The sequence below is a fragment of the Botryllus schlosseri genome, chromosome 8 (assembly GCF_051294905.1).
Source record: "Botryllus schlosseri isolate E-star chromosome 8, Bs_hap1, whole genome shotgun sequence".
NCBI classification, from domain to species: domain Eukaryota; kingdom Metazoa; phylum Chordata; class Ascidiacea; order Stolidobranchia; family Styelidae; genus Botryllus; species Botryllus schlosseri.
Genome location: NC_137243.1, coordinates 22,087,488 through 22,101,046, shown reverse-complemented (window position 1 = coordinate 22,101,046; position 13,559 = coordinate 22,087,488). Strand labels below are relative to the sequence as shown.

The window sequence follows — 13,559 nt, the reverse complement described above, 5'->3', positions numbered from 1 at the left end:
TGGCACCTCACCAGCGGAAGGGGGGGTCAAAAGGGTGCCATCACCAACACGAGTTTCGCGGCACCTCACCAGCGGGCCCATAAGAGCCAATAGCCGTTCGCGAGCGATCTATATAACTACTCACATTCCTAAGCGGATAAGATCCCCTCGCATGTTCCCTCTAATTTTTCACGAGTCTGTGCAAATACGCCAACTCACTGCGCAGGCCCAGGGTGATAAACCTAACTTCTGGGGGGATTCGCCCTACAGACCCCCCTCAGGCTACACGCTTTTCACTGCTACTAATCATCTATGTCTGGCCTTCGTTTAGTGGGAGTTCCGACTAAACGCGCGAAGCGCGAGAATTTTCTATAATTGATGATCAAATCAGTCAATATCATCGGGAATTGCATATATTGCTATCAATTTTAATCCTGTCTCTGCTCACGTAATCACATTTACAGGTAAAGCTGATCGAGTGAGATATGTTGGAAAAGGTAGGACCGCTAAATATAATTAAACATATTAGGGCGTACCCGTTGGTATAATGACTTCCTTACACCATGCTATTTCGTGACCTCCTATGACCTATCTGCTATGCCAAAAGATATTGAAATTTGCACATAAGTCACTTTGATTCCACTGCGACGATAGGGTGACATACTATGGATTACTAGACAGACATACACGCACGAGAACGCACTTGAAATCAATGCATGCGATCGATGTGACGTCTAAATACCGGCAATGCACTCTTACTTACTATCAAGACATACAGTCAGATACAATAATACGAATATTCAAGTCTGATCGAAGCAAGAACAAGATCAGCGTATAACCTTATCGACAGAAGATACCCGTTCAAACGAATCGAATAAAATCACAAATTTGTGCTGCTGAGAAGCTGATCTAATGCAACGCCCTACTGTGCATATTAGGGTTGTTCAGAATTGCCCGACTTTCAAAAAGTCTAGGTTTTCAGTCCGTTTCCCATGCCTTATACCTTAAAAACAAATTCTGGCAACTTTTTTTTGTAATTCACCCCCTGCATCCGTGTGCACATTGCCGTTTTTTCACGCACCTAAAAATTTCTTCGGAATTAGGGGATTCCCCCGTTGTCAGTGACTCGACAGGAATGGCGTGTGTTCTCATTGACGTGACGCGCATGTTCTAGCGCTGATGAAGCGCTGAGCACGGCTGTGAAACGGGGATCATTGATTAGTCAGGTGCCTTGCTGCTTTGTTGTTGATGGACTGTGTTTACGATTGAGGTGCAGGACTTATCAGGCGACTTTTTGACTCATGCTATTAGCGAGTTTAGCGCGTGATTAGTGAACATAGTATTATAGCAGTATACAACTATTTGATATAATGAACTTGATACTCTTTTCCTTTCTACTGGGATAGACACAAAGCTTGCAAATGTCTATTCCAGAGACTGGGGAAAACCGCCAGTCGGTTGCTCTAAATTTTTTGTTATATCCCAAGATATCAATATACTGGTATGAGTTTTTCCAATTTAGGAATAGCTATCTTCGACAATCTATAACTGGATCTAATCTGGCTACTCCTGTGCAGTGTGCAAGTTATGCAGTATGTGTTCGACCTAAAACTCTAAAAGAACTGAAATGTTTTCCACTATTCTTTGTTGCTTGACTGAGTTTATGTATATCTGTTTTTCTAGGATTAGCTGTAGTGCGAAATGTCTGAAAAAAAAAGAAAATCGTCATCTAGTGCAGCAGTACCGAAGAAAACTAGAAGAACACGATCGCAGACACAGCATTTCTTAGTTGGGCATCTGAGGAAGCCATTACGGGATCGAAGTTGCCCACTCTGAGGCAAGTTATGCAATATGTGCTACACCTGAGAGAGCATTCATTTTTAAAAAATGAACCAGTCAAGTCACACATCCAGATGGCATTAGATGAAGTGATCGGTTTTTGGTTACTTGCTGGCATAAAGACTATCACAAAAGTCAATGCCACTAAAAGATTGGAAACAGTATGGAAACAATGGCTGTCACTAAAGAAAACTGCAGGCCGGCAATATGTATCAAAACAACAAAGCGACTTTGAAGCCAAACTGAGTAAGCTATGGGATATAGGAGCCCCTGACGCGATAGCGACAATTGAAGCAAGTAGACTTCTTTCTGACGATAAAAAACGTGAAGACATAGCATTTTATCAGGATCAAAGGGGTCCGAGATTAGCAACGATCGGTGGCAAAGATAAAGTGTTGAAAGCGAAAATCATGCAACAAAAGAGAGGGACCATGAGTGCAAGAGAGTCTGCACCAGCATCAAGTAGCGAAGGTGAATTTACAGAGAGCTCATCTATATCTTCACAGGTAGCTGACACTTCTCACAGCACTGATTTTGAACTTGCACAGTCGACATCTGGTCATTCCGCTAAATTTGTGACTCTAAAAGCTCCTGTAAACCTATTCAGCGACGAGGACCTATGCCAGGTTTTTGATCGCTTGAAAGTCAGTGATAATGCCGCTACCATGATAACTGCAGCACTGATTAAAGCTTGCGATGGCAACCCTAATGACTTCCATCTTTCAAGATCTGGGACCTATCGACGACGCATTGCAAATCGTTTGAAAATTTCCGAATCTATCTTTGAAAAAATATCCACCAATCCACCAGTGCACATTGCATTGCACTGGGATGGAAAGCTCACTAAGAGTCGTCTAGGATATCAATTTGAGGCCTTGGCAGTGCTCGCATCGTCTGCGTATTCCGGCGCATTTAAGAAAGGGAAACTTCTTGGCATTCAAACTCTGGAAAGTGCTACAGGAAAAGCACAGGCTGATGCATCATTTGAACTGCTGGAACTTTGGAATTTAACAAAATCTGTTAGAGCTCTTGTGTTTGACACAACATCCTCAAACACTGGTAAAAACAAAGGTGCGGTTCCGTTACTTGAAGAATTGATCAACAGGAAAGTTTTCTACAATGCCTGTCGCCATCGTATTTATGAACTGGTCATTCGAGAGGTTTGGAAGTGTTTGTTTGGATCGACAACCACAGGCCCTGAAAACACGGAAACATATTGATAAATCAAGAAGCTATAAAACGCTGAACTTTATTGAAGGCAGCTGGTTGGCGATGAAAGCTGATGAAGCAAAGCAAGAAATAATTCCACTGATGAAACTTAATGATGGAAAGCAGAAAGAAGTCTTGATAAGAGATGACTACAGAGAATGTGCAACAGGCACCTTGGCGATTTTGGATGACAAATATGTTGATCATCGTTTTCGCAAGCCTGGTGCTACTCATAGCGCTAGATGGATGAGTCAAGTCCTGTACTGTCAAAAAATGTTCATGTGGAGTGAGCAAATGGACTATTCTGAAGAGTTCATTGGAAAGTTGGAACGAATCAATACATTCATTGCTTTGTTTTATGTTCCAGCTTGGTTGAAAACTGGTATTGCATGTGACGCACCTTGGAATGATCTCAAATTCCTTCATGACATGAAAAACTTTTCATTATGCGATCTCACTGTTGCTGATGTGGCATACAAGAAATTGCGAAAACATCATTGGTATCTAACTGAGGAAATGGTGGTATTTACCATGTTCTCGGCTAATCCAAAGATTCCTGACAAACTGAAGGAAGCAATGGCTGCTAAATTGCTGAAAATGCCAATCCCTGAAAAATTTCGCAGAGGTATGCCTCTCAGTCTGATCTCTGACTCTGTCTCTGAGTCAATGAGTATGGTCGATTTGATTGGGCCAGAATCGTGGTTTCTATTTGATGCTATACATGTGGAACATGATTGGTTGAGTCTTCCAGTTTCGGAATGGCATACTGATCCGGATTTCGTGACTGCTCAAGAATTTGTGAATACTGTTGAAGTAGTTAATGATGCAGCAGAGCGTATGGTAAAATTGAATACCGACTATGCTGCGTTCATAACGGATGACAAAAAACAGCGAGCCAGCCTCCTACAAGCTGTGGAAGATCACCGGAACAGATATGGAGATTTCTCGAAAGCAACCATTTCATCCACCTGATTTATGTAATATTTTGCCAAGTTGATCTCTTTCTTTGCCTTATTTTTTCGTTTCCTGTGATGTTTATTATGTGGCTGTGAGTGTATGTTACATTTACAGTTGTATTCTTGGACATGGGGATCCAGGAAATTGATGAACAGTACCGGGTAGGTTTGAGGGGTGTAGGATATGTGATCCAACAAAATGACTATCAGTTTTAGGTAGTTTTGAGCAGTTCTAAGGCAGTGTGGGACATGGAAATGATATCCTGAACTAGGAATGCCTTATATAGTGGGGTTTTGTAGCACTCCAAACCGCAACAGCTGCATAAATCCATGTTATATATCACTTTACCTAGGCTATGTAAAATCGTGACACTCAGATTTTAGGGGAATCCCCTATTTTCAGCTGCTATTCTTCCAGCTCAATGTGCACACGGATGCAGGGGACGAGTTACAAAAAAAAGTAGCCAGAATATGTTTTTAAGGTATAAGGCATGGGAATCGGACTGAAAACCTGGACTTTTTGAAAGTCGGTCAATTCTGAACAACCCTAGTGCATATAGTTGCTGCATTTCCCGATCAACGTTTGCAAAGGGATGGATTTTTTCTACAATATTGGTGTTTGTACTTGCATATTCTGCATATTATCCTATATCACCATACGTGATCAGATCGCCTGATGGAAGTGATGACTTCGAAAAGTAGCGGCATGTGTTTGTACAGTAAATCTTACCCAATATTCATGCCACGCGGAGAAGACTATTCGTTAGTTTCTCTCAGTTAACTTCGAGCTAGCCCATTGTTATTTATATAACTTTGTTAAACCATGATATTGCGCCATTCCCACAAGGGATTGCGCTATTGATATGATATCAGTATCGCTCACGCGTACGATACCATAGTAAAAGAAAAATCTCTTTCGTGAGTCGCACACGATTGCAAATTCTCATTGCTTCGCGGAGCGCAATATTTGCCTTTTCGGGCCGCACTTGTAGGCCTACCTCGGTTTCAGACTTCAGCGATAGCACCATTTACCCCTGGCAATGTTCCCTCTCATTTTTTATCGAGTCTGAGCGCCTGCGCGGTGCCTTGGACAAGAGTGTGCAACGATTACAAAAAGTCATCGCTTCGGTTTTTTGTGCGCAGCCTAGATTTTCTGTGCGCAGAGACCATTTCAGCACTGCGCATTTGCGCACGTGCGCAGCTTGGAGCAATGATATATATACAATGATTGGAAACTCCAGTGAGCTCTGCGTTTGAGTGCGTCGCGAGTCATGCTTCACTACAGGAATGAAATCGATGTAAACAAACGGTTCGCCAGCAATCTTTCTTCTGGAACTGGCGTTAATGTAGTGAAAAGTTTTTTAACGAGACCTATTTTGCACGTGAAATGTGTGCATACTGTACAGGTTTTGGCCAATACCAGTAGCATGGCTTGATATTCAGACGAAACTGATGTACCAGTGTGCCTACGTGATGAACACTATGATCGGAGGTGGTCTCGCAGTATCAAATAAAGGTGGATACTTCATAGTACGAGCTAGAGTTGGGATCAGGTCACTATCTTCAAGTCATTGCAAATTTTTAATCAAGTCACGAAGTCATTTCTGATTTTTTCAAGTCAATTCAGGCAGGTTCTAAAACTGACTCTGAAGTCAGGCCTTCTGAAGTTGTGAAAGTAGGCAAAACCTACTTGAGGATATCGCAAAAAGCATCACGTTTTTGAAGTAATAATAGTCATTATTCCTTTGTTACAGATATTCATCTTGTGATCCGAATGCTCATATATACAATTGAATAAAAATAAAATAATTTTTGTTTGATACATATCAGGAGTAATCGTCAGCAGCTTGTAGATACAGTATACAATTGACTAACAGATGTATACAAAGTAAAGTCTAACTCATTTCTTCATACTACTCGAGTACTTTTCAGACCGTTCATTTTCTGCTTCAACAAGTAGATTTCAATATCCAATTGACTAAGAAACGTCTGCAAAACCTGGTCTTAACCTACTTTTTCAAACTACGGTACAATTTATCATGATATGATGGTATATCTTATAAGTGCATGTGTGCGCAAGAGCGACCCACAATAGGTAGAAAGTTCCTGCCACTGTCCATGTCAGGTTTGATAGACTTGTGCACAGCCAATGATCTATAAATGATTGTTCACAGCATATACTTTGTATAGTCATTAAATTGTGATGTTGTCCATGTCCAGTCCAGTTTGTCAACTCTTACAGTCATAGTTGACTTGCAAGATGGTGACTTCGAAGAATGGGACGGGGTAGAGACTATCCAACAATCCCCTTCACCCAAGAAATCTCCATCTCCACATCACCATCTATGCCCTCAACGGTCGAGGTGATCATGGAAGAAGTTGATCGAATCCGAGCATCATAACAATGTGTCATCGCATGGGTATTACAGAAGCAGGATTTTGAACAGCTTAAATACCTCACCTCTTCATGGACTCCTAAATGCTCTGATACTAGTCGTGTCTAAATTTCAATGAGGATACCAACACCATAATATCATTGAAAATTTTATACAGGGTATGGATATTTCATTTACTATAACACTTAAAAACTGCATAAACAACTTTTGTTATCATGTCAGACTTGTTGTCATCTAAATTCAGAATAACAAGAACCAAAATCCTAGTCAACGGAAAGCATTTAAGTCAAGTGAATATGTAGCAAAAAGGGATTTTCTTGTTTATGCAAATTACAATATCAGATATACCTATGTTTAAGCCAGGGCCGGCCAACCCGTGGCCCGCGAGAAGGTTTTGAGTGGCCCGCGAGGTAATTTCCGAAATTTCTAATATAATGGATTGCACAGATTTTAAGCTTGCAAGGCCAACCAAAATTTGATTAGTCTGGCCGCAATACTTGAGATGTGATGACTAGAATATCAGTTCCGACGCATTGACAGATCCATCAGTCATTCACATATTGGTATATCTTCGTACACTACAATAAAGCAGAATAATTTGCGATAGATTTATCAAAGGTAAAAATTTCTACAAGCTTAGCGCAATATGTTGCCACTCGATTTCTTGTTTTTAATATTGTGGCCCTTTTGTGAAAATGGAAGAACACCTAATGTATCAGCTTGAGTCTAACTATATTCGCGATTACGAGACAAAGTGTCGTTCAACATATGCGACCTTGCGTTTGCGCTCGCAGTAAGACCGTCGACCATGTAACCTAGGCAGGACATGATTGGCGCATGTTGGTCACAGCTTTCGATATCGATATGTCCATGCGCCGAATAGCCCAGTTCTTGCAAACTTAGCCCAGCGATATACAGCAGGCCCGCAATACAGTCAAGTGACAATATTATTGATCTACGAACTTCAAAAAATTTTCGCGCTTAGCGCGGTTAGTGGCCTGCACAAAAGTTCGTCAATCAAATGTGGCCCTTAGGCCAAAAAGGTTGGCCAGCCCTGGTTTAAGCCATTCGATAAATGTACTGTCTGCATCTATTTTTGTTGTAATTTGTTAAACTGTGCTGTGCTATTATGAACAATCGAATAACTGTGCCTAGTAGTTGATAACGTCAATGTGTCTTGTCACGTAACAAAAATATATATTCTCAAATGTTATTTTTTCGAGCTTTCTTATCCTCTCTTAATGACAATAACAGGACAGCAGTTGGATGGTAGAGCAGCGATCTCACATGACGTTGAACATCGGAGGGCATTCAAGCATCAAGTACCATGGCATTTGAACACTAGTATGTTTCAAGCGTCTTCAGAAATCAATTATTCTTTGAAAATTACCATATCGCAGGTGCGGCCAGATTTCCTGATCAGGATAAAAATGATTCCAATAACGGATCAAGACTCAATCTCTTGGTGATAATGAGGTAGTCTGCTCGATGGTTGGCAAAAATGTCCGTATCAAATTTATCATTGTTGTTGTTTTTTTGTCTCTTTGATAAGCTTCCCTGCTCACGAATTTCGTTGCTGTTTCTGCGGCATAAGAATATCTCCAGTTTTGCAGTAGCGGCATATCTTTTTCCAGCTAGTACAAGTGAAGCAATATTATCTGGAATGCAATATGGCTTTAAATGGCAGTTGTAGCTGAACTTGGTTGTCATATTCACAAGGCACACGAAATTATCCACAGGTTGCATTGTAGTGTCCATCTCTTCACCTCTCGTACTCGAATAATATGTATTTTCTTTCAGCAAGACTATTTTTCTCTGCATCAATCGATCCAATGAGTATCAATCCAATCCGGCACCATTCGTCAAAGTATTATTCATTTTGACTACAATCTTTGGAAATATCTCAATGTCTGAAGCAAAGTGGAACATGACATGGTTGCTTCTCATGGACGGCCTGGCGTGCCGAAATCCCACAAGATAATGATTTGCACTTTTATTAAGATCCCTGAATCCTTTTCAATTTCCTCGCGGCTTTGGGTAGCTTTGCGGCTGTTTCAATACACGAACAATCTTTTCTTGAAAGTTAGAATGGACTATAATTTATAAAAAAATGTTAACGATCCTGTAAAAAATTTATGCATTAGACATTTACAGAATGGGAATTTGTTATGTCACAGTTTTGCCAGTCAACTACAATTGAAATCAAGTTATTTATTCAATCCGTCAAGTATTTTCCGTACTGCCGCATATGCAATATATATGAGCAATGTGTATATATTTAAGAGAGATTTTGCATTGGATGATTGTGGTGTTACATTGCTGGAAAAATAACCTGGGTAGCAGCACATACAATGCAAGTTGATGCTCATGCTCAGGTCATAAAGCGTGATGCAAATGGCGAAAAGTTATGAAGGTTATACATAAAAAACCATAGACGTACACACTATACAATGACGAAGGTTACAAAATCATTTCCTAACCTTTCAATGAATAAGACACCATATAATGTTGCTCGCAAATGCATAAATCATCTATTTTGTACAATCCTTCCAGCTATCAATCTTAACGAGTACTCCATGTTAATTTTCAAGGTTTACAGGCAATTCATGGGGAACACCTCACAACAGGTAGTTCATATCAAAGAAGTGCCAAAACGTTTACCAGGTATATTTTGAATAAATGGGCATTGGTAGATGTTTTCGGACACCCCGGTGTGAAAGATTCAACTATTGAGAGAAGTACGACATATCACGCCAGGTCGATGTGAACAATACTAACTATGGAGTGATTATCCTAAATGTCATTCTAGTGCAGTGGTTCCCAACCTTTTTCGACTCATCGCCCACTTTTCAAGCTCAACGCCGATCATCGCCCCCCAAATTTTGTGAACCGAAAAACCGGTATACAAACAGTAATCACCGGCGGGTTGACTAAAAACAAAGGTCAACTTTTCCGTTCCATGTCGAATTTTCCACTTTTGCAACTGAATTTTCGTGGGATGACTAAAAATAAAAAAAAAGGTTATTTCTCTGACTTGACTCCAACATAGCCGTTTTAACTCGTCATTGCCCCCCTATCGCCCCCTCCCCCCCCCATCGCCTCCTTTGTCCATTTTCGCCCCCTTCGCCATTTTCGCCCCCCCCCCCTAGACCGCCAAATCGCCCACGTTGGGAACCACTGTTCTAGTGCATTGTTTTGCCGATGGTATATTCTTTGGAACAATGCCGATTCTCATCATTGATGTGGATTCAGCGGCCTGATCAAGTAAAAAGTTATATATGTTAGCATTTTAGCAATCAGTACAATGATAGTTTTCGGTTAGTTCCGATTTTATATTATGAAGGTACAATCGCTATATTGGTACAATAGTGGCCAGTTAACTCGGCCCTTGGTGAATTCGGCCTCACAATATTACAATATATACTATCTAAAACAACTTAGTTGCTCACACAATTATTGTAATCAACCCTTCTCTTTTAAAAAATCAGGTGACGTAAATGCTGCCAGAAAAAATTCAAATCCTCTTTCAACAATCCTTTCAGGTTCTGCACATCTATATTGACGCTCACCCACAGTATCTATACATTCTTTAGGCTGTGTCGTACATGCATGGTTGCAACTGATGCTAAAATGCCTCGCAGCTAGTCTGTACTTTGATAAATGTGCATTGTTAAAAGTTGTATTACATCCTATTATGCAGCACTGCCTCACTACGCTCAAGAAACCAACAAAAACTAAACCGATTGGGGAAAATCAGTGAATTAGTATGCCAGCAAGGCCGATCGCAGCACCCCACCACAGTCGACATACGCAATCCCGTTTCTGTACTCAAGCATATCCCGCGACGGACTGATTTCGCCGGGAAACTATCTTATAGCGTTAAGGGGCGTGGCAGTTTCCAATCATTGTATATATATCCTTGGCTTGGAGGGAACATTGCCTCGCAGTCTCGCGATTCAGGAAATTTTACTGGGCAATTTATACATGCCTCAAAATCCAGATCATACAGTTGAATGTTGGTACGCAATCCTTCCATTGGTCAGCATTTTATTGGAAACAATGATCACGCTTTGACATGTCTGCTGTACTATCCAAGGGTAGATATACTTTTCATTTAACAGCTTTGGAATCCACTTTAATCAAACTAAACAGCCGGTCCTCCGTAGTCAGAATTAATTTTTGAATAATATTAAAATCTCCGACTAGCTGTCGTTGCTTCGTCTCTTTGTTCAATTTTTCTTCTCTGCTACTGTATTGTCTAAATGTATCTGAATTTTGCTCCCTGCGCACGCACAATTTGTTCAAGTTGCTTGTTGGTACACTGTAAAAAATCTGGTAGATTTACTGGGAAATCTCTGTCAATTTTACAACGAATTACCGGTCGCAGCCAATAACTGTGCGTAGCTTGTAATTTTACATTTTGATATGTAATATTACCTTAGTTTAGCTGTAAGTCAAGTTACCAGAATTTCTTCGCAAAATTACTGACAGTTACTCGTAACTGCAGTTTACCAGGCAATTGGGAAGATTGATTAGCTTCATAATTGTTGCAGCCAATATATACGTGGAAATGAATGTTACTGATATTTCATTCTCGAGGTGATTTGACTTGATTCAACCTCGTTCGCGAAACTGGGGTCTGTCGTACGGAAATTGTTGGCCCTAGTACCAATTTTAGTATAGTACATAGTAGGGTACAAGAAACAACTGACAATCGTAGCTAATGTAGTTACACCATAGCCATTATATTATATTATAAGGCTATATGGCTATACGGCCGTTCTCGCTGGTTACGTTCGTTGTTACGGATACGGCTGATAAGTTAGAAAATCAGTTTAGGATGTATAATATTGTTCGGGAAACTAGAAATATCAGCACCGCATGCTCAGTTGACCATTTGCTAATGGCGGACAAGGCGACCCAGGGTTGCCAGACATCTTTTGCGAAAAAGGGCCAAACAGCGCCGGAAAAAGGGCCAAAAGGGGCCAAAAAGGGCCAAATTGTTCAATAACGTCAATAACGTTGCAACATTACCCATAGACACCTGGAATTCCAGTTTTATATTGTTGATACTGTTGTAGGACACCAAATCCACTACCTGCAACTACACTGGATCCTACTACAATAACTGCTTCATTATTTCAAGCCTTTTCCGACTGAATATGCTATAATATGAGAGTGATTAAATTTTATGAATTTTAATTAAACATTGAGAGAATATTTTCTTTACATTTGAAACTTATCCAACTTATATACCTAATTTTTAGGTTTTTTACCAAAAAACTCTTCGGTTATGTTGAATTTTTTTCTTTGAAATTTCTATCAATCATTAAGTACTATAAGGGTGCTCTTCTTCAGACTTTTTCTGCTACATAGCTTCCAGCCATGTTCGATGCTTTTTCGTCCACCTGTTCACAAATCTGTATTTACAATTCCAAAACAGTCTACATTCTACAAAAACAAATCCAAATCTTCTACAGTGTTTCCACTCGAATCTTTGACATTGGCATAAACATTGTCAGCTCAATTTGCGAGATAGATTTATTTGAATACTTAGTTTGACGGTATGTGTCAACTGCTTCCAAAAAGGGCCAAAAATTGAAAATAAAGGGCCAAGGGGCCAAATTATTATTTTGGGGCCAACTGCCTCTAAAAAGGGCCAAATTTCACGAATTTGGCCCCGAAAGGGCCAATCTGGCAACCCTGAGGCGACCTGTAATAGGTTACAATAGGATACCGTTACGCGTTACTGGTTTTCTGAGATTCGTAGTAAACAGCCAACGCACAAGTGTGACATCACAAGGAGCGTCTCGTTTAGTAAGTACAGTAAGTAGTGAACAACACTTGGGATAAATATCAATTTATACGAAATTAGATGGAAAAGAAAGGAACTATATGTCATGATAAATGTTTCTGTATGAAAGAGAAATAACCTAAGTCAAACATTATAACGTGGCGAGCAAATATTATTGGTGGCATGTCAGCGGATGAATACGACGTATTTCGAAATCGTTCGAGTGTCGTATCGTTATCTGGCCATTATTGAGATTTGAGCAAAGGGTGGAGCGAAGTTTGTTGTGCTTGAAGAAAGCGGACACGATCGTGGAAGATTCCTAGGAACGCTGAATGGGATACGCATCGTTAAAGGTACAGTACGACATAGTATTTGTTACCGTGAATATCTGCGACTGTGCAATGTGCACACCACTTTGATTTCATGATTGAAATATTTCATTCTCCGCATTCTCTGTTCTATTTTGGGATACTAGTCGACTTATATAGTGACCTGTGACACCACATACTCCGCCGCGGAGGAGTTGAAACTGTTGGCTTGTTTATGTCATTTTCGGGCCATAGCATAGAGATGTTTTCATCCACTGCCGGATTTGTTTGGCACACATGCCACCTCATATCCAGAGTGGAATTGGTGAGGAACCTTTTGCTTCAATACATTAGATAAACTAAGTCATGAATCTCTGCTATATCATGTACAAGGCGGAGCCTTCATCACACAATGTACCAGTACCGGTACTTCAAAACATGTTACCTTATATTTTTGTTAGCCTATTTGTCTTAGTAGTCTTTATAATGTCATGTCTAGGTTAGGAACTTTGCTTTATATAGCGACTTACTCATGAATTCTTTTTAGTGGAACTGCAAGATACTAGTTACACAGAAGGAATGAGGACGAGAAAAAGAAATAATTGGAAGTTTCGCCGGTGGTGGAATTAATTCATCTTTTCTTGCGACCACTCGTGTTACTGCATGTCTCCTGAAGAAGAATTAGACCTCCAGCAGCAATACTTTTCCATCGATTACCCCTTCATCGTGATATCATGAATGAATATACAGTTTGTTCCACTGTCGTTTTGGAAGTGTGAAGAAAATTTTGCGATATTTTAGCATCGGGTTGCTTTGCGATAGGTATGGATGTACGTACGTTAATTTACAAGTTGGTATGCATCCTGATTTGCAGGGACAGCATGTAGGTAGGTAGGTAGGCGGTCTCGCTCTCAAATGTACAGGAGAACATGTAGATTGGATATACCCGGAGGGGACTGCAACATTACAGTCTGGCGTGTAAAGTGAGATTACCGGACGAGTGTAAGTTGAATTTGCATTGACTAGTAACGGTAATGTTAGATTACCACGAAATGTCTGGCTACCGTGCTTCCAAACA

The 13,559-nt window shown here is 40.3% G+C and overlaps 1 protein-coding gene and 1 long non-coding RNA gene across 6 annotated transcripts; both read left to right on the top strand.

Moving 5' to 3' along the window:
- Positions 1-5,229: 5,229 nt before the first annotated feature.
- Positions 5,230-8,666, top strand: LOC145444959 (uncharacterized). Of its 4 annotated transcripts, none has more exons than XM_080323037.1 (4): positions 5,230-5,499; positions 7,634-7,723; positions 7,780-7,855; positions 8,180-8,666. In XM_080323037.1, the coding sequence occupies exons 1-4, from the start codon at positions 5,436-5,438 to the stop codon at positions 8,358-8,360; spliced, it is 411 nt and encodes a 136-aa protein (XP_080179163.1). In that variant the 5' UTR covers positions 5,230-5,435; the 3' UTR covers positions 8,361-8,666. The 4 variants fall into 4 exon arrangements, 1 of the variants encoding a protein (XP_080179163.1); XR_013916826.1 differs by lacking the exon at positions 5,230-5,499 and adding an exon at positions 5,776-6,537 and having other exon boundaries at positions 8,180-8,337; XR_013916824.1 differs by lacking the exon at positions 5,230-5,499 and having other exon boundaries at positions 7,531-7,723; positions 7,780-7,882; positions 8,180-8,337.
- A 3,428-nt stretch (positions 8,667-12,094) lies between these two features.
- On the top strand, positions 12,095-13,559 carry LOC145445367 (uncharacterized). Of its 2 annotated transcripts, XR_013916979.1 has the most exons (3): positions 12,156-12,526; positions 13,029-13,303; positions 13,356-13,559. It is a non-coding gene; the product is annotated as an uncharacterized LOC145445367 (long non-coding RNA). The 2 variants fall into 2 exon arrangements; XR_013916978.1 differs by lacking the exon at positions 13,356-13,559 and having other exon boundaries at positions 12,095-12,526; positions 13,029-13,245.

Excerpts from the sequence above, each read along its gene's own strand:
- LOC145444959 (XM_080323037.1), top strand. The coding sequence starts at position 5,436 with ATGTACCAGTGTGCCTACGTGATGAACACTATGATCGGAGGTGGTCTC. Across the intron at positions 5,500-7,633 it reads TCTCGCAGTATCAAATAAAG|GACAGCAGTTGGATGGTAGA; the intron begins GTGGATACTTCA and ends TGACAATAACAG. Across the intron at positions 7,724-7,779 it reads ACCATGGCATTTGAACACTA|GTGCGGCCAGATTTCCTGAT; the intron begins GTATGTTTCAAG and ends ACCATATCGCAG.